At 36.9% G+C, this 24,161-nt stretch overlaps 1 protein-coding gene across 4 annotated transcripts in view; it reads right to left on the bottom strand.

Moving 5' to 3' along the window:
- Window positions 1–24,161, bottom strand: part of UNC80 (unc-80 subunit of NALCN channel complex) — a 225,416-nt gene that overhangs the window by 182,904 nt on the left and 18,351 nt on the right. For all 4 annotated transcript variants that reach the window (XM_040476105.1, XM_040476106.1, XM_040476107.1 and 1 more), the window contains exons 6-7: window positions 23,220–23,293; window positions 19,157–19,296 (exon numbers count right to left, since the gene is read on the bottom strand). In XM_040476105.1, the coding sequence (XP_040332039.1) occupies window positions 19,157–19,296; window positions 23,220–23,293 (214 nt within the window). The remainder of the gene's footprint in view (window positions 1–19,156; window positions 19,297–23,219; window positions 23,294–24,161) is intronic.

Raw genomic sequence — 24,161 nt, 5'->3', positions numbered from 1 at the left:
GTGTTGAGGGACAACTGCCTACATACACAGTGGTTTTGAATGTCAATGGTGTCTTGTAGTCTAATCTTGAGTATTTTGATTGATAAGTAGCAAACTAAACATGAGTTAAAACGCAACCACAATAAGGTACTACAATACTAATTATTTAACTGAGTTGGCAGTCATATAAAGAGAAGCCTTCTACAATCCGCTAAGTTCCCATATATGTTATGTTAGAGTTCATCCTTTTTCTAGGGAGCTAGAATACTCTTTGAGCATCAACTGCATGTCAGCTTTCAATCCATTGGAAAGCGCCATAGATTCTCCTTCCAACCACTTCTCATCAGCTCCACAGACACCAACATCTTACATTAGGCTTATTGTAATTACTTCCTACTAGTCTCATTGCTTCTTCTCTAGTTCCTCCTCTCCTCTCCTCAAACCCTTCCAATAGGTCTTCAAATCATCCTTAAAATAAAATGCAAATTTCTTATAGTAGTCAACATGCCATGCATAATCTGTCTGTGTGTATGAATCCAACCTCATTATCATGATTGCCCTGCTGTACCAATTATTTATTTGCTGCCTCTTTGCTCCAAATTCATCTTTTTTTCTTGCTCTGTGAAAATGGATCTGGCCCTTTAAATATTTTCCCATTGATTTCTGGTATGACCTTTGGCTTTGCCAGTAGGGGAAATGGAAAAGCTGCTGCAGGAAGAAAGAATTTTGCTTTCTAGCCCTGGTGTACTTTCTCAGCACATTCCTGCAATGTGTGTCCAGCTTATCCAGTACCAGTCTCCTGTAATGTTTGTGGGTTGTCTAGTGCTAAGCTCCTGCAGTGGCACATGACTCCTGCAGCATGGGTATTTTTTCTAGCACCAAGCTTCTACAGCACTCATACCTTTTCCTTTGCTCGGCTCCTATAGTGTCCAATAGCCAGTAGCACCCAGCGGCCAACAGCAACCACAGCACTTCCCTTTAGAAGTTCTGTAGCAGAATGCCTCTACCAACACACCTTCCCATGAACAGCATTGCCTAGAAACCCAGAAAGTTGGATTTCTGACAAGTTCCAGGGGGCAGATTTCCAACAAGTTCCCCTGGTGCAGTACCATAGTGATTTCTCTGCCATCCAGTAAGGCGTAACTTTGTCCTCCATAAGAGGGTCAGAATCTCAATCCTGAGGAGAAAAAGGTCTCTGCTTGGTGTTGGCCTGATGCCTAAAGCTGGTGATTGCTCCATTATATATGCTATTCCTATATTCTTTAGAGTGCTCCTTATTTATTAGCCAGTCCCTCACTACTCCAATACTCTAATCCTGATATACTTAATCATTCCCTATATTAAACTTGCCCTGTTCAAATTACTGTTTGGTTTCTCTCTTCTGATTGGACCAATCCTGATACATCTGGTAGCTGTGCTTCAGCCACATTGGCCTTCTTACTACTCTTGAATTCATCAAGCTTGTGCTGGCTTCAGAGTTTTTTTCCATGTGGAAATTTCTACCCTCAATGCCTAGGCTTTACCTGGGCTCGGTTCTCATGTCATACCCTCAGAGAGGTCTTCTTCAACCACTATGTAGAGTGGCCTCCCTATGCCACCATTCACCTCTTTGCCTTGTTCTAATTTGCTTCATAGTATGCAGCATAACTTGAAATTATGTTTACTTCATTAGTGCCTCTCTCCATTTATTTGAATGAATTAATAAATTTTAGAAGTGGGCTCAAGACAGAGATGGAGAAATCAAAGGATTTTGTACATACAAGCAAGACACATTTTGAAAATGGAAAGAAAAAAAAGAAACCCATCCAAAATCACAGCAAATAGGTAAATGCCAAGGGTTGAGGAGAAAATGATGAGGAATAAAACTGACAATATAACTTAGTATGTTCAAATGTAAAGAAAATTTGACCCAACAAGCTGAAAATAAACATCTATTCCAAACTGTAGTGGACAGAAATGTCAATTTTATACCAACTGGTATCAGTAGTAGGTAGGAAATATCTAGCTTTCAATATAAATTTGATCATCATTCTATATGACTTGAAAAAATGACCACTACCAGGGTAAACTAGGAAAGATTGCACGAGCTCCTATCACATTTTAGCCTGAAATATCACCCCCTTACTAAAACCGAATGATAATAAAGGAAATGAGGGCACTTGGAGACCACCACAAATAATACTGTAGAACAGCTGGGTTTTTTTGTTTTTTTAAGCCTTAGTAAACAGAGACAAACTGTTCTTATTAGGATAAATTCTCAATATTTTAAAGATTTGCATCCCTGCCCCTAACAATCTATTAGTTTAATGTAATTCTCTTTTGTGTTCTAAGACCAATTTCAATGTGTATGGGGGTGGGGGGAGGAGCTTCCACCCCATAAACAATTTTCTGTACACCAACTGGGTCCATTCTCTGTCAACTGAATTCTGACACCTATTTACCTAGAGATAGTATCAGATTCCACAGGTTAAGAATTCAGTCCTGCCTAACTGCTCTCTCTTCCACTTCCAACACTAGTCTCAAGCCCTGGTGTCACCTGTGCTTGTAACCAAATGGCCACAGACTGGAGGATCCTATGACCTGCCCCCTCCCCCTATCTCCCACTCCTGAACTTCAGATTCCAGTTGCAAGTCTAGATTGTTACCTATACCTCTTATTGACAGGTTCTAAATCAGAAGTTCCCATGATCCCCTATTTGGATTCAATTAATTTTCTACAGTGGCTCACAGAACTCAGGAAACCCATTTACTCACTAGATTATCAATTTATTATAAAAGGATACAACTCAGGAACAGCCAGACAGAAGAGATGCTTAGGGCAAGGTATGGGGAAGGGGCATGGACATCCATGTTCTCTCTGGGTGCACTGCACCTCTCTGTGTTCACCAGTCCAGAAACTCTGTGAGCCCTGTCTTTTTTGGGCATTTTTTGGAAGCTTCATTACATAGACATAATTGACTAAATCATTAGCCATTGGCAACTGATTCAAACTCCTCCCCTTCGTGGAGGTCAGGAGCAGAACTGAATGTTTCAACCCTCTGATCAGATGGTTGGTTCTCGTGGCAACCAGCCCCAGTCTTAGGTGCAGTCCAACTGTCACCTCATTAACAACAAATATTACCTGTGTTGCTCTTATCATTCAGGAAATTCTAAGGGTTTTAGGAGCTCAGTGACAGAAACAGGGACTAAGGCCAAATATGTATTTTTTATATAAGAACTCATAGTGTCATAAATTCTGAACCAAATTCCAAAGGAATTCATTTTTTATAAATCAATAAAGCTGTTCTGAAATTTAACTGGTTGAATGATTACAAAGTTGAGTGTAATCAAGAAAGATTTAAAAGGAAGTATAAAGAGTGTAAGTTGTCAGATACTAATGTATGTTTTACAACAATAATATTTAGCCAAGTAGTGCTGATTTAGGAACAGACAGGAGTTCAGTGGTATAGAATATGGAGTTACAAAAGATTCAAATATTTATAAGAATCTAGTCTATCAGAAAGGTCATGCATTACATTAGTACAAAGCATACATTAGTCAAAAAATAATATTGGCATAATTGACTTACTCAGAAAATGATAACTTAGCATGTCTTAAATTGGCATATTTTATTCACCAAATAAAATCAAGATAGAATAATACTTAAATGTAAAACTAGGGGTTCAGTTGGTTAAACATCCAACTTCAGGTCATGATCTCGCGGTTCGTGAGTTCCACGATTCTGTGTCTCCCTCTCTCTCTGTCCCTTCCCTGCTTGCTCTCTGTCTCTTTCTCAAATAATAAACATTTAAAAAATTTTTAAAAAATAAAAATAAAAACATACTTTGAAATAACCCGAGTCAAATAAAATGTTATTATGAGAATTTTTAATATATTACATGGAATAATGATTCTATACATGAAAACTTGTGAGATATAGCTAATGCAGAATTAGAGGAATATTTAGAGCTTTAAATGCTTCTACCAGGACAAAGGATATAAAAATAATGAGAGAAGCATCTACATTAAAAAATATTTTTAGGGGCGCCTGGGTGGCACAGTCGGTTAAGCGTCCGACTTCAGCCAGGTCACGATCTCGCGGTCCGTGAGTTCGAGCCCCGCGACAGGCTCTGGGCTGATGGCTCGGAGCCTGGAGCCTGTTTCTGATTCTGTGTCTCCCTCTCTCTCTGCCCCTCCCCCGTTCATGCTCTGTCTCTCTCTGTCCCAAAAATAAATAAATAAATAAATAAATAAATAAAAAAAGTTGAAAAAAATTTTTTAAAAGTTTAAACTGATTAAAAATTAATAAAAACCTGAATAGTAGGGAAAAAAAAGAACATAAGATAGAAGCACGTATTAATAAAATATACGACAAAGGTAGATAGGATTAACTAAACCAAATGTTATTTCCTTGACAAAACTAATAAAAATTAAACAAGAAATATAGTAAAAGGTGTGATCAAAATACTATCACTGAAAATGCAGACATACCTAGATATAATGATGATTTTAGAAAAAGGGAAGACGTTATAAACATTATGATTAAAAATTTGAATACCTAGATAGACACATTTATCCAGCCAAACTGATTTGAGAAGAAATAAAAACCTCAATAGACCCACAACCTTTAAAAGCTGAATTGTGGGAAACAAAATTTATTTTAAAAATTCACCAAGCCCAGAAGGTTTTCAGCCAAATTCCATTAATCATTAGGGAAACAGGTATCTCCACTTTTATACAAAGTGTTCCAAAGACAGTAAAGAAGGAAACATTCTTCTCATGAGGCCAAGATAACCTTGGTACTGGGAAACAAAACAACTACAGCATAGACAAGGAAAATCATAAGCTGTGCTCATTTATGAGCACTGATGTAAAAAATACATAAAATGTTAACAAACTATACCCAGCATTGTACACATTGGTTTTTTCCTGGGAATTTAAGGATCGTGTATTATCAGAAAATCTAGTAAAGTAATTCACCACCTAAAAAGATTACAGAAGAACACATCCACATGATTTTCTCAATGGATGCAGAAAAACCTATAAAATTTATTATCAGTTTCTTAAAGTCAATAATAAAAATTATAAAAGAACTATAATAATAAAAAGAGCTATACTAATAAGATTTTGTTACTGAATCAGGCAGAATGATACAACAGAATTAAGAGCCTAAAACCATACCCTCACACATGTGCAAATCTGATGTTCAACAGAGAATAAGTTACAAACCTGCAGGAAAAGTATTATTTAAGAAATGGTGAGGGAAAAATTATTTATGTGGAAAAAAACCATACCTATATTTCATACCACCATAGTAAAAACAAACAAAAAGGCCAACTTGACATGGACTGAGACACAAAGCAAAACAAAAGAAAGAGAAAAAAATATTTATGACCTAAGGTATGAAAGGATTTCTAAAGAAGGTAACAGCCCAAGCTACTTTAAAAGAATATTGATGTTTGACTATATTCACATTTAAAATTTCTATTAAAAAATAAAGTGAAAGTTTACAAAGTATAGAAGATGATTACAACATATTAGTCTAGAAAGAATTACTATTCTCACTGGTAAAGAATGCTCATAAATCAGGAAGAAAGACACACAGGTCAAATGTGCAAAGGGTACGGAAGGAAATTTCACCAAAAAGGAAACCTAAAGAGAGACTAAACAGAGAGAGGTACTCCATTAATAATCAAGGAAACAGGCTAAGTGACAATCAGAATCCATCAGACTTGTGAGAATACAGAAGCCTGAAGATGGGAAGTATTGGTGGGGGGTGTGACTAAGAAACACTATCACTGCTGGCTAGCACAGAGTGCAATTAGTTGATATCTAGTAAATTTTAATTGTCATTATCCTAAGATACAGATATTCCATTCCTGAGGGAAACTTTACCGTAGGGAATCTCTTGCCCATGTACACAAGGAGACAGTACACAACTGTTTATGGCAGCAATTCTGTTATAGTAAAACACTAGAGAACATCCTGAAAGTCAACCAAGGGAGAAGGGCAAATAAATGCTGACATGTATTTACCAAATACTATTTAAATGTTATATGATGTGACAGGCTAGGGTGCTTATATGTTCTATTTTATCTGCATGGTAATTACTGTATTCACTTGTGAAAAGACATAAAACAGAACACTTAGGTGTTGTGTTCTTTTCTCCATGTTTCTTTAGAGAACGTTAGCTAAGATCTTGGATTTTATCAATGTGGAATAAAAATCCACTATTCATATCTCTATATATAAGTAGATCTAAATATACACCATATATAATACATTTTATATAAATTATATATTATATACACATATACTTATGTATAACATCATACATTTATACATAACAAATATACAATGTATAATTTGAGTACTTATATATGTTAAATATGTATATATGTGTATATGTACGTATAGGTATATATGTTTTTTGCATAAATTAGTCTCATTATCTCCCCAATGATGTGTTATGTCTGTCCTTTCAAAGTTTTTTGTCATCTAACTTTTCATTATATAACCATTTTAATAAAAAGACTGAGTCTCAGAATTTTATGAGTTGCCAAGTTTTCACAAGAAGCCTGTGAGCTAGATTCAAAATCAAGGTTCCCATCTCTGTCAGGAAATCTTTTACTTTTATTTGCTTTCAGCCCCTACTTCCAACCCCATTCACTGTCCATCCTTCTCTACCTCCCTGTCCTGGAAGTTTGATCTGTACACACTCTACCAACAGGTCCCCAACCTCTGGCTCCTGACTGAATTTGACAAAAGGAAGCTCTCACAGGAGAAGGAAAGCAGAAGGACAATGGCATCTTCCCCAAGACCCCTTCCTCCCAGAGGTTAGCCTAGGGCTGGCTCTGTGATGTTGGGCTGACCTAGGCTATTGGTGGTCACAGCTCTTGTTACTCACTCCCTCCACAACTGCTCCCTCTGTTGCCCCTCTGGGCCCAGAGCCGATTGTCTTTCTGGAGTATGGGCATGGACTTGTGGCCTCCCTACATCCTGTCCAACCTTTGTAGATAACTCGTGCTGTAATCTTTTCTCAAATTAACCAGTGTGCCACTTGTTTCTTCATGAGATTACAGGAGGAAACTGACTGATTACGTCCTCAAGCTCAGTTTGAGGGAAAGAAACAACCTTGATTCTCATTTCTACCATTTTCTTAAGAGGCTTTCAATGTTTTTCCTGCCACTCCTCACCTCCACTTCTCTTTCTTAAAAAAGCATGGATTAGCCCACTCCTCTCAGCCTGTCCTTTATACCTAGGAGAATAGAAGTTTCCCCCCAACGCTATAGTCTTGGATTTATAAGGAAAAGACAAAGTATGAGGCTGGCTGGCAACCAGCTGGGTAATTCTAGGTCATCAAGCATTTGTGACAATGATTGGGCTTATTATAAAAGCCTGTGAAAACTATTGTTTTCTTGGCTAGGTTGCTGTGATTAAGGGAGATATTACTAGTTCAACAGAATTATTTTCCCCCATTGGACTAGCTATCTTTACCCTTTACTTCTTGCCCCATACCTCACTGTCCCCAAATGTTTCTACTCTGTAAATGAGATTAGGCAGCTCCAAAAATTATTTCAAATTCCTGGAGCAGTGTTCCATATACTGAAGTGTCAGTGGACAACTTCTCTGAGAATCCCAAGTGGATAGGGAGAAGAAAGGTTGTTAAAAATGTACATTCCCAGGTCCTACCCCAGACTTACTAAACCAGAATTGCTGGAGATTGAGCTCAGGAATCTTCATTTTATTTTATTTTTTTTTTTAATTTTTTTTTTCAACGTTTATTTATTTTTGGGACAGAGAGAGACAGAGCATGAACGGGGGAGGGGCAGAGAGAGAGGGAGACACAGAATCGGAAACAGGCTCCAGGCTCTGAGCCATCAGCCCAGAGCCTGACGCGGGGCTCGAACTCACGGACCGCGAGATGGTGACCTGGCTGAAGTCGGACGCTTAACCGACTGCGCCACCCAGGCGCCCCAGGAATCTTCATTTTAGATAATATCTCGAGGCAATTCTTAAACACTCTTAACAAGCTTAGAGGACAATTGCCCTAGAGAAACATGCAATGCATGACTTTTGTACTGATAGGCCAACATCCAAAACAATTCCTATATGGAAACACTAACTGGAATGATATGTTGACAGTTTTGTCCCTAAGGGTGCCAGATGACTAAATTTATGTCTTTCTCTACCTACAATATTTATTTGATGAAAGTAATTATTAATTATACCGTGGAGTCCCATGGTCATTAACTACTTCCTGACAAATCATGTCAGTTCAGCTAAGGATGGACTGCATGACAGCAAGAGTCCACCAACAAGGCTGTGATCTGAGGCTGAAAGTGAGTCTTTAAGGCAATAAAAATTTGTTAAGTAAATTCACATCTCAATTGCTTAACATTTAAAGAGACTCCATTTGAAACAACAATGAGGAACATTCTGTAGCAAATATTTATAATCCAAAGTACCTTCATTTGAGGTGTTATTCAAGCACGAGTTTATTTGTCTTAAAGTGTGAGCTATACTGGAGTGAGTAGTCAATAAAAAGCAAGAATCATTAATAAATGTTTAATTTCACTTATGACAGCATTATCAGACAATCGTCTTTTCACTAAACAACCAGTAAAAGTCATTTTAATTAGCAATCTAATTAATACATGAGAGAAAAACTTACATAACCGGAAAAAGATGGTATGGGGGCTATCTTTGTGTGATATGGTAGAAATGTTCTTACTAACTAATATTCTATTGTTCTGTAAGTTATTTTGTAGAAAAAAATGAAGATTTTATAAAAGTATGAAAACAACTTTTATTCTAAATGCTATATAATAAACAAAGAGAATGCTATAAAAATAACAAAGAGAATTGTACATACAAAAAATTAATGGTGTTTAAATATTGCTGATGAGCTCATCGATGATATTTACTTAAAAATTTTTTTATACCTTTAAATTTTTTCTATAATTAGCATATAATTCTTTTATATGCATAAAATAAATAATACACTATGATCAAAAAAGGCTGTCAAAAAGCTAAGAATTTCTTTTATATATATTCCATGTAACTATGGCTTCAGGAAAGCAAGTTATTATTAATTAGAGTTGGGGGATGCTAGTAGAGAACATCCAAGGCAGAAAAACACTCTGGAAATAATAATCTGTGGAGGCAGAGAATTGTAGAAATCAGTTTTGACTGTATACAGTATTTAACAAAGCAGAAATTAAGTCTGTGCATATGGTAATTGAAGATGAAATCTCACATTGATTTAAAAAAAAAAAACTAGCTACCTGCTCACTGCAGAGTTCAGGGAAGAGTGATGTTCTGTTCTGTCAAGGTCAGGGCAAAAGAGATGATGAATTGTATTTGTTTGATCCGAGCAGACAGCTTTTGTTTCTCAGCTATTTGCATTGCTTTCTTATTAAAGTTCTCTTCATTTCTGATTAATACATGAACTCTTCCAACAAAGACATATTAACATTAGCATTTTCTGAAAGGTCTACCTTATGCATCATTTCCATGGTAACCAGCCACTGCAGTTAGGCAGAGAGAAGACCTAATTCATTCTTTTAAAGTGCCACTGATTCATGTCTAGTTCACATATGTGAGTGTGGGTGTGCTGTGGGTGACTGTGTGTATGCGTCAAGAAATGCATATGCATATAGATGCTTGAGTGTGGTAATCTCAGAGAATGGAAAAAACAACATTCTTCCACAAACAGGAAACCTTGAACTTTGCAGTTTGTCAAAGAAATATCACATGCTATTTATGTTTGCAAATTTCTAATGCATACCATGGCTGAAAAAAATATGTAAGAAATGTAAGCTCCTAGATATTTTAAGACCTCAAGATTTCACCCTGATATTGTTTTTAATAATTTTTAAAAGTCAGGCCAAAGTATTTGAGGTAAGAAATTACTTACACTTAACCTTTTTGGAAATTTTGTAGAACAGAATTAGTGAAGGAGGAATATGAGAATACTCAATAATGAAGAAAATGTACAGATATAGTTGTAATAATTACCTATAAAATTATGGTGACATTATCATCATCATTGTTGTAGCCAGCCTCCAAAATAGGCTCCGATGATTCCTGCTTCTTGGTATTCACACCCTCCTGTGGTCCCTTCTCTATACGAGTGTTGGCATGATCCACAGCATATAGAAATGACGGCATGTCACTTTAGAGATTAGGTTGAAAGACACCGAAGCACTGATCTTGGTTGTTCCCCCTCTTTATGCGATAATTTGTTTTCGGGGAAGCTAGCTAGCATGTCATGAGCAGCCCTATGGAGAGGCCCAGATGCTGCAGAACTGTAGCTTCTAGTCAACAGCCATCTGAGTGATCTTGAAGCAGACTCTCAAACCCAGGCGAACTTCTGGATGATGGCAGCCCTAGGCAAAATCTTGACAGACCCTGAGCTGCAACCCCTTAGCTAAGCTCTTTCTGGATTCATGACCCTCAGAAACTATGTCAGATGATAAATGTTTTTTGTTTTAAGCTATTGAGAAATTGGGGTAATTTGTTATAAGCAATTGATAGAGAATACAGACTTGAATACCAAGATAACATCCTAGATTTTGGAAATGGTTTTGGGATCAGGCAGTAGCAGAGACTGTAAAGGCTTTGAAGAGTGTGTTAAAAAATAAAAGCATAAATTGCCTTGCACAAATTACTACTGGAAATCCTGAACTTTAAGGAGTCTGTTGGAGCCCTTTAAGGGCTTAAAGGGAAGTAAGGAACATGACATTGAAAAGAGGAAGAAGGATCCTTGTTATATAGTGGCAAAAGCTGCCTCCTGTGTTGTGGAAAGTTAAAGAAACAGGCTTAAGAGCATAGATGATCTAATTAAAACTTCCAAATAAAGTGTTGAAGGTGTCTTCTGATGTCTTCTTGCTGCTTATAGAAGATTGAAAGATATGACCTAACTGAAGAACTGTTAAAGACTAAAGACCTAGGACTTGATGATTCTGAAAACGTTCAGCCTCTCCAGATGGGAAGTAATGCTAAAATTAAGAAATGACTTCTGAGCAAACATCTAATCTAGGGCATTTCTGGAAAAACATGGTCTAAAGATAAAGTCAAGGGCGAAGCTGTAAAATCTTTTTAGGCCTTCAGAATGATCTAAGGTCTTGCCTCCGAATATTATTCCATGAGACAAAAGGCCAATTCAAGGTTTTGAAAGTGTGATTCACATGTTAAAAAGTAGGGGGGGGGGTTCAAAGAAACTTAAGGGTGTTGTTTTTCAACCTTCTTCCAAGTTAGAGAAAGGATTACCTTAAAGAGACTTGTCTATTCTACTGGGGCCCAATAAGATTCACTTTGGACTGCCAAAGTTTTTAAAGAATTTTATGTAACAAAAACACTGCCAAAGCAGTATAGAATTAAAAGAGGCTTTATACCCCCCAAATTTTACTGGCAGGAACCAAGCTGAGAAAACTACTCAGCTATAAACACATCTATCTTTCTTAAAAAAGTGAAAGTTGACCTAGAGCGTGGAATCAATAGCCCAGAGGGTGGAGCTAAGAGCCATGGGCAAGAATAGGACTGAGATCTAATCAAGAATTTTCCAATATTTGTCCAGCTTGATTACAGACTTGCTAGGGACCAGTGCCTCCTATGTTCTCCTTTTGAATAGGCATGTTCACAACAGTTATCATGTGCCTATTCCACCATTGTATTTGGGTGTTTTAGGTACAGATAACTTATCTCTTTAGTTCACAGATGCATGGATTGAAAAGAACTATAATTAAGGAATTGGCTTAAATCGTACACATCAGGTATCTTATTTGCAACTAGATCTGATTTTGATGATGAGATCTGGACTTTGACTTGATCTTGTAATTGGATGAGATTTTGGCAATCTTGGTGAGAGCAAATTTTTTTGCATGTTGAAGAGGTGGAAATCACTAGGGACCAGAGGCAAACTATGGTAGCAGATTCTAAGATCTCTCCATTGATCATGCTTTGTACAGTTTTTTTTCTAAAATATGTTCCGTTGGTCTGTGTGAATATGACATAAATAGTGGTATATTACTCCTGAAATTAGTTATAAAAGACCTCTCTCCAGCCCCTGCCCCTAGCGCTCGCTCTCTCTCTCTCTCTCTCTCTCTCTCTCTCTCTCTCACACACACACACACACACACACACACACACACACACACACCATTCATTTTGTGCCAAGTCATCTGCCATATTGTGAACAGCCTTATGGAGGGGCATCTGAAACTGAGGCATCTGGGCAAAAGCCACCAGAGTGATCTTAGAAGCATATCCTCCAATTCAATCATGCCTTCAGATGACTGCAGTCCCAGACAACATCTTAAATGTAACCTCATAAGAGACTCTGAGCCAAAAAAGACTGCAGCAAAGCTGGTGGTCTGGATATATAACCCTCAGAAACTGTGAGATAATATATGTTTGCTGTTTTAAGTCACTCAACCTCAGAGTAATTTGTTATGCAACAACAGATAACTGATACACTGGTTTAACTCCAATGGGGTTTCTTGGTAAGTCTATAAAAGATGCAGACATATGAAAATCACATATCTGGTCCTGTATTTACTAATTTCTGAGTTAGTAGAAATAAAGGACAAATTAGAGGGCCATGGAAGAGAAGCCAAAGAAAATATATGGAAAGGTTTAGACCTACCTCTTTATGAGGTAAGAGAGAAGATTGTGGGCCATGGAGTTGGTTAGAATGGGCCCAAATCTAGCTTTTCCAATTCCTGTGTATGTCCTTGGGGGAACCATTTAATCTTTTTTTGCTTCAGTTCCTCATCTTTAAAAGAGGAATAAGGTCTTTTCATGGATGTTATAAAAATTAAACTCTTTCACTTATTCAGTACACTTCACTGAAGGTCGTGTACCAGGTACTGAAGAGAGGAAGGAGTGGAAGAGACTTGGTCTTTTCTCTTGTGTGTGGATTTTACAGTCTAGTGGAGGAGATAACTATTAGACAAATTGTAACACAACTATTTATATCATGTTTGCTACTCATGCTGTAAGAGAAAACATGGAGTTCTGTGAAAGTGTTAAACATCTGCCAAAGCCTCTCTAGGGAGTAAAGAAATCATATTTAGATTGAGTCTTAAAGGAAGAGGAATTGGTTAAGTGAAGATAGATGGAAGAACGATACAGACAGATGGAATAACATACTCCAAATCTCAGAGCTAAGGGGAAGTTTGAAAGTCTAAAAAAAGGTTGAAGCTTAGTCACTGAGGTGTGGGTAGCAGTATAATGTCACACTAGAGAACTGGACAGCAGCCAAATGATGCGCAGGGCTTGAGGGGTACCTCAAGGATTTTGAATTTTATCTTGATAGCAACGGATAGCATTAAAAGAATTCAAGAGTAGAAGTGTCATGGTTTGTTTTTTTTATTTTTACTCTGTATGTTCTATATTGGATGGTGGCAAGATTGAATCACAGGAGGTGAATCAGTAGGCTAATGAAGTACTCCAGGCACAGGGAAATGAGTGGCTTGAATGATGGTGGTGGCCTTGGAGATACACGGAAGTAAGAAGATTCAAGTATTTTTATATAAACTTTTTATCCGCTTTCCTTATCTCACAAATTTAATCACCATTCATGCAACTGCTCAAGCCAAAATCTTCAGTTATGCTTGACTCCTTTCTTTTTCTCACTCTCCAAATCCAGTCATGTCAGCTTTACCCTGTAACTGAATCCCAGTTTCAGTCTCATCTCAGCCTTTCCACCTATACTACTACCACCACCAACAGTCCCCTAACTAGTCTCTGGGTCCACTTTTGCCTCCCAAGTCTATTTTCCATGAACTCTCTGAAATGATCTTTAAAACATGCAATTTGGTTAATGTCACTCCACTGTTCCAACAACTCCAGTGTTTTTTCATCACGCCTGGAACAGAACCAAACTTCCTAACATGGCCTTTTGGCTCCCATGTGATCAGACCCCTCACAACCTCTCTGACCTGCGTTGTACCCTCTTGCTCAGTGCTACTGCCTGTTCACACTGCCTTATTGATGTTCCCAAAACATGCTGAGTTTATTACCATTTCAGAACCTTTGGATGTGTTCCTTCTGCCTACATTGCTCTTCTCAGATCTTCCTGAGATTGTCTCTTTTATATCATTCAAGTCTCAATGAAAAAGAACCCACCTCTCATCCTTTTACTTTGCTTTTGTTTCATAGTCTTAAAGAAGTCTACAAGTAATTTTACTCAATTACTCTTTATCTGTCTACCTTTATTTTTATTTTATTTTATTTTTTTTACGTTTATTTATTTTTGAGACAGAGAGAGACAGAGCATGAATGGGGGAGGATCAGAGAGAGAAGGAGACACAGAATCCGAAGCAGGCTCCAGGCTCTGCGCTGTTAGCACAGAGCCCAACACGGGGCTCGAACTCACAGACCGCGAGATCATGACCTGAGCCGAAGTCAGAACTTCAACCGACTGAGCCACCCAGGCGCCCCATTATCTGTCTATCTTTAAAGAAGTCAGCTCTTTAAGGACAAAATTTCGATGCTGCTACAACCTATGTCTAACATATACTTACAAGATATGGGTTGGAAGAACAAATACTGTTGAAATACGTGTATCACCCAAACAAATCTACAAATGTAATGCAATATCTACCAAAATGCTAACACCATTTTTCACAGAACTAGAAAAAATAATCCTAAAATTTGTATGAAAAAACAAAAGACCTAACTAGCAAAGCAGTCATGAAAAAGAACAAAGCTGGGGTATCACAATCCCAGATTTCAAGATATCCTTCCAAGCTATAGTAATACAAACAATATGGTAGTGGCACAAAAATAAATAAATAGATCAACAGAACAAAATAGCTCAGAAATAAACCCATGCTTACATGGTTAATTAGTCTATGATGAAAGGCAAGAATATACAATGGGGAAAAGACAGTCTCTTTAACAAATGTTGCAGGGAAAACTGATATCTACATGCAAAAGAATGAAACTGGACCACTTCCTTACACCATACACAAAAAAAATCTCAAAATGGATTAGGAACCTAAACGTGAGACCTGAAGTCATGAAATTCCTAGAAGAAAACATAGGCAGTAATTTCTCTGACACTGGTCATCACAACATTTGTGAAGATGTCTCCTGAGGCAATGGAAGCAAAAGCAAAATTTAACTGTTGGGACTTCACCAAAGTAAAAGGGTTTTATGCAGAGAAGGAAACCATTAGCAAAACAAAAAGGCAACCTACTGAATGGAAGAAGACATATGCAAATGGTATAGACAATAAAGCGTTAATATCCAAAATGTATAAAGAATGTATACAACTCAATACCCCCCAAAACCTAATCTGATTAAAAATGAGCAAAGTATCTATATAGACACATTTTCCAAAGAAGACATACAGATAGCTAATAAACACATGAAAAGATGCCCAACATTACTCACCATAAGGGAAATGCAAATTAAAACCACAATGAGAAATCACTTTACATTTGTCTGAATGGCTAAAGTGAAAAAGACAAGAAATAACAAGTGTTGACAAGGATGTGGGGGAAAAATGAGCCCTTGTGCTCTGTTGGTGGGAATGCAGATTGGTACAGCCATTGTGGAAAACAGTATGAAGGTTCCTCAAAAAATTAAAAATAGAATTACAGGGATCCAGTAATTCCATATCGAGTGTTTAACCCAAAGAAAATGAAAACACTAATTTGAAAAGATACGTGCATCCCTATGTCTATTGCAGCATTATTTACAATAGCCAAGGTATGGAAGCAACCCAAGTGTCCCTCCATAGATGCATGAATGAATAAAGAAGATGTGGCATATATATACAATGGAATATTAGCTATGAAGAATAATGAAATCTTGCCACTTGGAACAACATGAATGGACCTAGAAAGTATAATGCTAAGTGAAATAAGTCAGAGAAAGACAAATACCATATAGGATTTCACATTTCACACATATTTGGAATTTAAGAAACAAAACAAATGAACAAAGAAAAAAAAGACCAAAAAACCTAAACTCTTAAATACAGATAACTGGTAGTTGCCAGAGGGGAGGTGGGTAGGGGAGGGATGAAATAGGTGAAGGGGATTAAGAGTACATTTATCTTGAGCATTGAGAAATGTATAGAATTGTTGAATCATTATATTGTATACTTAAAATGAAGTCTGTAACCAAAGCAACTACCTTTTCCCTAAATTTGATTTAATTATGCCCTTGACAACTTTGTTAGTGAGTTATTGTTGTTATCAAATAAAATGGAAGCCTTGGTGTGTGTGTGTGTGTGTGTGTGTGTGTGTGTGTGTGTGTGTGTGTGAGATTCATAATAGCGACTTTTGAATAAGTGGAAAATTAATACGGGAAGGGTCTCTACATCTTTAAAAGGACTGTGGTAAACACACTTAGGAGAGCTGCTCCTGATTCCCATCTGATGGTTGTCACACCCTCTATAATCCTCTTCTCCTGAGTGTAGGTAGATCTGTGCCTTTCTTATAACCAACAGAATATCAGAAAGGTGATGAGATGTCATGCCTGTGATTACGTTATATTATAAAGTTTCTGTAGTCATAGGTTGTAATTAGAATTTCTCTGCCCTGTTGTAAGGTAGGTATGGAGAGGGCCACATGGCAGTGAACTGTGGGCAGCATCTAGACGTTGAGTGTAGGCCCCAGATAATTGTCAACAGGAAAACAGGAAGCTCAATCTTTGGCCAAGAACCTGAGGCAGCTTGTATATGATCTTTCCCTGGTTGAGCCTGTGATGACACCACAGTCAATCCTGACATCTGGATTTTAGCCTGGTCATACCCGAGAGCAGAGAACCCAGCTAAATTGTGTTTATATTTCTGACATACAGAAATAGTGAAATAATAAATGTAAGTTGTTTTAAGCCAGTAAATTGTTGTAATTTGTTACACAACAGTAGAAAACTAATATAAGAACCATAGTCAGAAATTACAGAAAAGCAAACTTTGGTCAAATATAAGAAGGACATGACACTAAATAGAGCTATCTAAAAATGAAATGAACCTCATTCAAGAGTACAAAATTCCTCATTGCTGAAAGTGTTCAGGTGGTGAAAATGTTGTCAGGATGGAGTTGGTTATCTTCACAGGGCTCTTCCACAGAAAAAATGATATGATTTTAGGGGCGCCTGGGTGGCTCAGTCAGTTAAGTGTCCAACTGATGATTTCTGCTCAGGTCATGATCTCACTATTTATGGGTTTGAGCCCAACCCCTGCTTGGGATTCTCTCTCTCCCTCTCTCTCTCTCTCTCTCTCTCTCTGCCCCTCCCCACTCTCTCTCTCAAAATAAATAAGTAAAGAAAAAAATTATATGATTTTAAGTACCCATTATCACTAATGACCTAGTACAGTAAATCCTATGACAAAATACAATCTCTGCTTACACAACTAATGTTACTGTCACATTCATATTCTCAACGAGCAAAATATCATTCAACGAGGACACTTGCCTATTTTAAAGTCCAAAATAAAGACACAAAGATAAACTCTTTGCATATTGTTTTTTAAAAGCACAATATAGTAGTATTTGGGTTAAAAAAGCAATTATATTCATATAACTTCATGCTTTCAACAATTCTAAGAAATCTTTAAAAAATGCTATACCCATGTAGCCTGGTTCTGGTGCCAGAAGGAGGTAGATCATTTAAAAATTACCAAATGAAAAGGTAAGATAAAACTGAAAGGAAATATTTGTGTATAAGTCCATGGATAAAAGGACTTTCATCCAGAATATATTAAAAAACTCCTACAATTCAATCATAAGGAGATGAACAACCCAGTTAACATGTGAGCAAGAGGGTTGAACAGACATTTCACCACAAAAGATATTCAAATAGCTAATAAGCACCTTCACATAATTAGTCATTAGGGAAAATATGAACTAAAATCACAATCAGATCTCACTTTACACCCACTAGGATGGCTACAGTAAAAGAGACAGTGCTGCCAAGGATATAGAGAAACAATGATCCCTCATGCGTTTCGGATGGGAACGTAAAATGGTGCAGCCATTTTGGAAAAGAGTTTGGCAGTTTCTTAAAAAATTAAACATAAATCTGCCATACCACCCAGCCATTTTACACCTAGGTATCTACTTAGGATACCAGAACTGAAAACATATACCTGCCCAAAAACTTGTATGTAACTGTTCATAGCAACATTATTCATAATAAACAAAAAGTCAAAACAACCCAAGTATTCATCTACTGGTACATAACTCAAATGTGATATATCCATACCATAGAATACTATTTAGCAGTAAAAAGGAGGGAACAACTTGTACATGCTGTAATGTGGATAAACCTCTACAGTATTATGCTAAGTGAGAGAAGCCAGATGTAGAAGATCATATATGGTATAACTCAATGTATTTGAAAATTCCATTAAATTCAACTATATAGACAGAAGATACATTAAGTGATTATCTGGAGCAGGGCGATCATCTGGGAGAGACTGAAATGGGTATAAGGGATATTTTTGGGTGATAAAAATGTCCTGAAATTGGATTCTGGGAGTAGCTGCACAGTTCTATAAATCTGCTAAACGTCATTAAATTGTATACTTCAAATAAGTGAATTTTATGGCATGTAAATTACACGTCAAGCTCGAGTGTAGAGATACACAGTCTCAGGGACTCCTGGCAGTTAAGTGTGGTTTCTAGTTGGGTTCAAAGCAAACCTCATAAATTCAGTCTTCCACCATTTCAATGGAGAACAGGAAGAAGTGGCTTAATGTTTGTCTCAAGGGAAGGCATTTTTAAGCAAATTTACCACACAAGCTAAGGAGGGTGGTGTTGTAGCCTTTACAAAGAACAGCCTTTTCAATTCTCTATGCATACTTTAAAAGCATCCATTTTAATACAAGGATCAGATAAAGTATTTTTACACATTAAATTAGCGGATCTTGTCACATCCCTGCAGCATGGTATTTGATAGCATAATTTGAGGTTCTGCATTTAAATATTTAAAATATAATCTAATTCAGACATCTCATTATCAGATGTCTGCCCACTTCCACCCAAGTTTGTTTAAATGAGAATCATTCATAGCACATTTCTGGAATTATTAATCTAATTATACTATGACCAAGAATACACATATCATGCACTGACACTTTCTAAGGAACAGAGACCATGCAAGTGGCTAAATATGTATATCTAACTTTGAGTGACCAGGGAAATATTTTTGTCCCGAACATTGCAATCATGTACCTGGAATGTGATGGGCCTCTTTCCTGGGAAGTTTGGGAGGACAGGCTTCCATCAAAGGAGTTTCCACGGTGGCAGCCTGAAATGGTGGCCTTGGGAGAGATGGGATCTGACTGGAATGTTTCACAGACCACCTGGAATCCCTTCGGGAGAGGGAGATAGCAGATTAGTTCTTCTTTTTATTTTTTCTTTAGGTATATCCTTTAGAATTAGCTATCACATGACATACATTGTTTTTTAAAATAGAAAATTTTTGGGGCGCCTGGGTGGCGCAGTCGGTTAAGTGTCCGACTTCAGCCAGGTCAAGATCTCGCGGTCCGTGAGTTCGAGCCCCGCGTCGGGCTCTGGGCTGATGGCTCAGAGCCTGGACACTGTTTCTGATTCTGTGTCTCCCTCTCTCTCTGCCCCTCCCCCGTTCATGCTCTGTCTCTCTCTGTCCCAAAAAAATAAATAAACGTTAAAATAAAATAAAATAGAAAATTTTTCTTTGTAACACAGCTAACTACAATGTCATAGACCAAGGGATTTTGCCTTCATTTAAGAGGGAATGGAAACACTTCTAGAGAGCAATGTATACCATTTTAAGCATTCAGGTGAGTACTTTCATATATGTTATTTCACTTTGCCCTTGATTCTTTTCTTTTTAACTTTTATATCCAGTAGCTGCCGGGGAAGAGTTATAAACCAAAAACTCATCAAAGATATGCCAATACTGAGATGAAATGAATAGTACCGTCACTCATTAAAGGAAGATGTGATACATTTTTCCAATTGGATACGATGATCTTTTTTCTGATTTGTTATGCACAAGTTCAGTCATTTTCTTACAGAGTAGTTTGTTTCAATTACATTTAGCTAATAAATGTACCTCTGCTCAGGAAATATGACATTATCTTTCCATAGGTATTACAGATGAAATTCTTCACTCAAGTGTAAAGACCCTCAGCTTATCATGGTACTTTAGTCCTTATAATTTCCATCTTCATATGTAAAATAAGAAAGCACTGTCCAGTAAAGATGCATAGAGGCACCAATATGGCTAAAAATTTCATAAAATAAGTTTTCCAAACTAGATCGAAAACTCCCTTAGCATGAGTATGCTATGTGTGCCTCATGTTAGGCAATTTGAGAGATAAAAAGTATTGCATAAACCTGAACCTTGAAATCAAGAACTTATGGTTAAATTTTAAGACAAATGAATATAGATTAGAGTAGCATGTCCAACAGAAATGTAATACAAGCTACAAAACATGAGACACACACCTAAGATTAGAAATATTAGAAAATGAAACAGGTGAGATTAATTTTAACAATATATTCTGTGTAACCCCAAATTATCACTTCAACATAATTGCTATAAAAATTATCATCAAGATGTTTACATTTTTTCCCTCCTAAGTTGTCAAAGTTCAGTTGTACGTTTGATACTTACAATACATCTCAGTTCAGACCAGCCTTATTTCTTTTTTTTTTTAATGTTTATTTATTTCTGAGAGAGAGAGAGAGAGAGAGAGAGAGAGAGAGAGAGAACGAGTGCATGAGTGGGGAGGGGCAGAGAGAGAGGGAGACTCAGAATCTGAAGCAGGCTCCAGGCTCTGAGCTGTCAGCACAGAGCCCAATCCGGGGCTCGAACCCGCCAACTGTGAGATCATGACCTGAGATGAAGTCTGACTCTTAAATGACTGAGCCACCCAGGTGCCCCCAGACTAGCCTTATTTCAAGTATTCAGTAGCCACATGGGCCTAGTGGCTACCATATTGGGCAATGCAGATTTAGAATAATTAGACGGGAGTTCATGGGGGAGCTGAAATCTTAATTGGTCCTTAAAAGAAAGATAAAATGTAGACAGGCAATGAGGAGGAAAGATAACATTCCACTTAAAGGAAACAATCTGAGCAAAGACCCAGAGGCTAAAGAAGCATGCTCTGTATATTGGAAGCAGGGCTTAAATAACTGAAGGTGTAAACAAAGTCACTTAAGAAAAGTGCTGCCAGGTGGTAGAAGGCACAGAGAAGCAGGGAGAGGAGTTTGGTCTTGAAGTGATGGGAAAAAAAAAAAAATCCACTAGAGGTTTCTAGGGAACAAGGATATAAAGAAAGAAAGAATGGCACCTTGCATATAATAAGCCTCTGTGGAATAAGTTAATAAATAAATGATGCATTAGGAAGATTAGTCAGGCATTATTAAGTGGTATTTATGTGAAGCAGGAGAGGCTAAAGGTAGAAAAATCCAATTAGGTGGTTCCAGCTGCAATCTAGTTTTGAGGGACTGGATTTAGAGGGCAGTGGCAGGCATAGAGAATAAAGAGCACATCTGAGCCACATTACAAGATAAAACGATGTGACTCAGCAAGAAATCAAAGGACTAAGCAGTACAACACAGGAGATATATTTTGTTGTATCTAAGATGTCAGCAGTTATAAGATACACCATTTTTTTATGTGCAATTAAGAAGGAAAATTAGTCCGTTAGCTAAACTAGGACACTTTCCAGTGAGGACTTTCTCTAATATACTTATTACAAGCACTATCTTAGACTTATTTAGGTGTAGCTTTTGATTATACATCCATTCTGTGTATATGTAAAAAGGAAGATATAAGTGAAATAAATTGATGTAGGTATTCTTGGAATTTCTAAGTTTCAACTCAAGGGGGAGAGGGGAAAATGTGTGATGGGCATTGCAGAGGGCACTTGCTGGGATGAGCAGTGGGTGTCGTATGTAAGCTATGAACCACGGGAATCTACCCCCAAAACCAAAAGCACACTGTACACACTTTTTTGTTATTTAACTTGACAATAGATTATATTAAAAATTTTTTTAATCAAAAATTGTAAAAAAATTCCACTCAGAGTTTTTGATATATGTCTTTCTATAGAGTAACTTCCTCTGTGTCAAAAATGTTATTTCTTAAACGAGTGCTCCACTATTCCCTCTGACATATTTTTCTAAGCCACTAATCCCAATTCTACAAATTTAAATGCCAGAAATGACAAATTCATGCTGTACAAGAATGACAACCATATTAGTACCATTACCAGGCAGGGAGATTTTAAGAAGTCAACAATCATCAAACACATCTGATTTCAAGTATGTTAAAAGTAAAATATATATATATATATATATATATATATATATATATATATATATTAGAATAGATAAAATAGAGCATATAAATCACAGTGTCTATATTTAGCAATAGTTCAGTAAACATTAGCTATAATAGGACTCCAAAATTTCCAGTTTTGAGGCTAAAAAGGATGATGACACTGCTGACAGTAATGCATCAGTTAGAAAGAGGATCCAATGTTCATGGAAAGCAGCAAATTGTATCTTGCACATGTTGGACTGGAAATGAAGACAGGTCAACTAAAACCACACTAAGCTAATGGCAGTAGTCATAGCTATGTGGCTTCAAACCACCCTGGCCTTCATTTCTTTCTTTTCCAAACCAAAGAATGCTTGAAAATTTTTCACTGAATTATAGTCTTTTTTTATTACATATATTCTGTTTTTATGTGGATTCGTCTTGATTTTTCATGAAACTTTATATTACTTAAGGGATAGGACTATACATTATGCCTCCTTTCTACTTTCTCCCTCCTCCCCACCTGCTGCAGCATTATCTTACCTATATTATGATTGCCTAAAAAATATTAGAAGATTTTGATACTTCATGTGGGATGAATAATGATAACTAACATTTATTGAATGTCACATGCTAGCCATTGAGACAACGAACTACTAATTACACTTTAACCATTGAGATAGAACACCACTGATTATTCACTAGGCATGGAGATAAAGCACTGCTGATTACACTTGCCACAAAGATAAAGTACCAGTCATGCAGTCTTGTTTCAGCCTTCCCACACTGGGAAAGTGCATAAAATTATTTTCCATACTTGACAGATAGTAAAGTTGAGTCTTCTTAAAGTTTTATATTCAGGAGTAGGAGCTTGATCTGAAACCAAGTAGTATTATTCTAGAACTCATGTCTTATCTCTCACACTACACCACATCCAGGGAATGACCACCTCATTTCTTCCTAGGATCACAATAAACTCACCTCTTGATGGCTTGTGTCTTGATTTGGTGATTCACAGGTTTGACTTTGACTGTTGATAGGAGAGCTTCTCTTAGCTGCAAAGATGGAAGAAATATCATCACAAATTTTATAAGATTACAATACGCTCATTTTATTCAATAATTTCTCAAAAAATAATTTTTACATATCATTGTCATTCTGAAAGAAGATATTTAGTAGCATATATTATAAAAGAAATCAAATAACCAATTAAAAAATCTTAGCATTGCTAGGTTATCATAACAATGTAGATTTCTTCATCTATTCACTCTGACTCAAAAGGCTCTTGGTGCTAAAAAGTTGGCAAAACTAAATTTAATAATGGTTAACATCTATATGGTACCAAATATCTGCCACATTCTTTTTAAGTCACTTTACAAGGGTGACTGGGGGGATCAGTCAGTTAAGCATCCAACTCTTGATTTCGGCTCAGATCATAACCTCATAGTTTGTGAGGTTGAGCCCCACACTGGGCTCTGTGCTGATGGTGCAGAACCTGCTTGGGATTCTCTCTCTCCCTCTCTCTCTGCCCCTCCCTGCTCTCTTTCCTTTTATTTTTTAAAAACTAAAGAACTTTACATATACAGCGCTCCTCTCTTATCTGCAGGGGGTCTTTTCCAAGTGGATGCCTGAAACTGCAGATACTACTGAACCCTACATATACTGTTTTTTCCTATACATGCATACCTATGATGAAGTTTAATTTATAAATTACACAGAGTAAGAGATTAACAACAATCACTAACAATAAAATAGAACAATTCTAACAATATACTGTCATAAAAGTTATGTAAATGTAGTCTCTTTCTCTTTTAAAGTACTTTATTGTACCTATTCACCCTTCTTATGATGATGTAAAATGCCTACGTGAGGAGATGAAGTGAGGTGAATGATGTAGCCATTGTGACATAGTGTTAGGCTACT

This window comes from Herpailurus yagouaroundi, unplaced genomic scaffold, assembly GCF_014898765.1.
Source record: "Herpailurus yagouaroundi ecotype Mexico unplaced genomic scaffold, PumYag 140, whole genome shotgun sequence".
Classification (NCBI taxonomy): Eukaryota; Metazoa; Chordata; class Mammalia; order Carnivora; family Felidae; genus Herpailurus; species Herpailurus yagouaroundi.
This window is presented reverse-complemented; position numbering and strand designations above follow the sequence as displayed.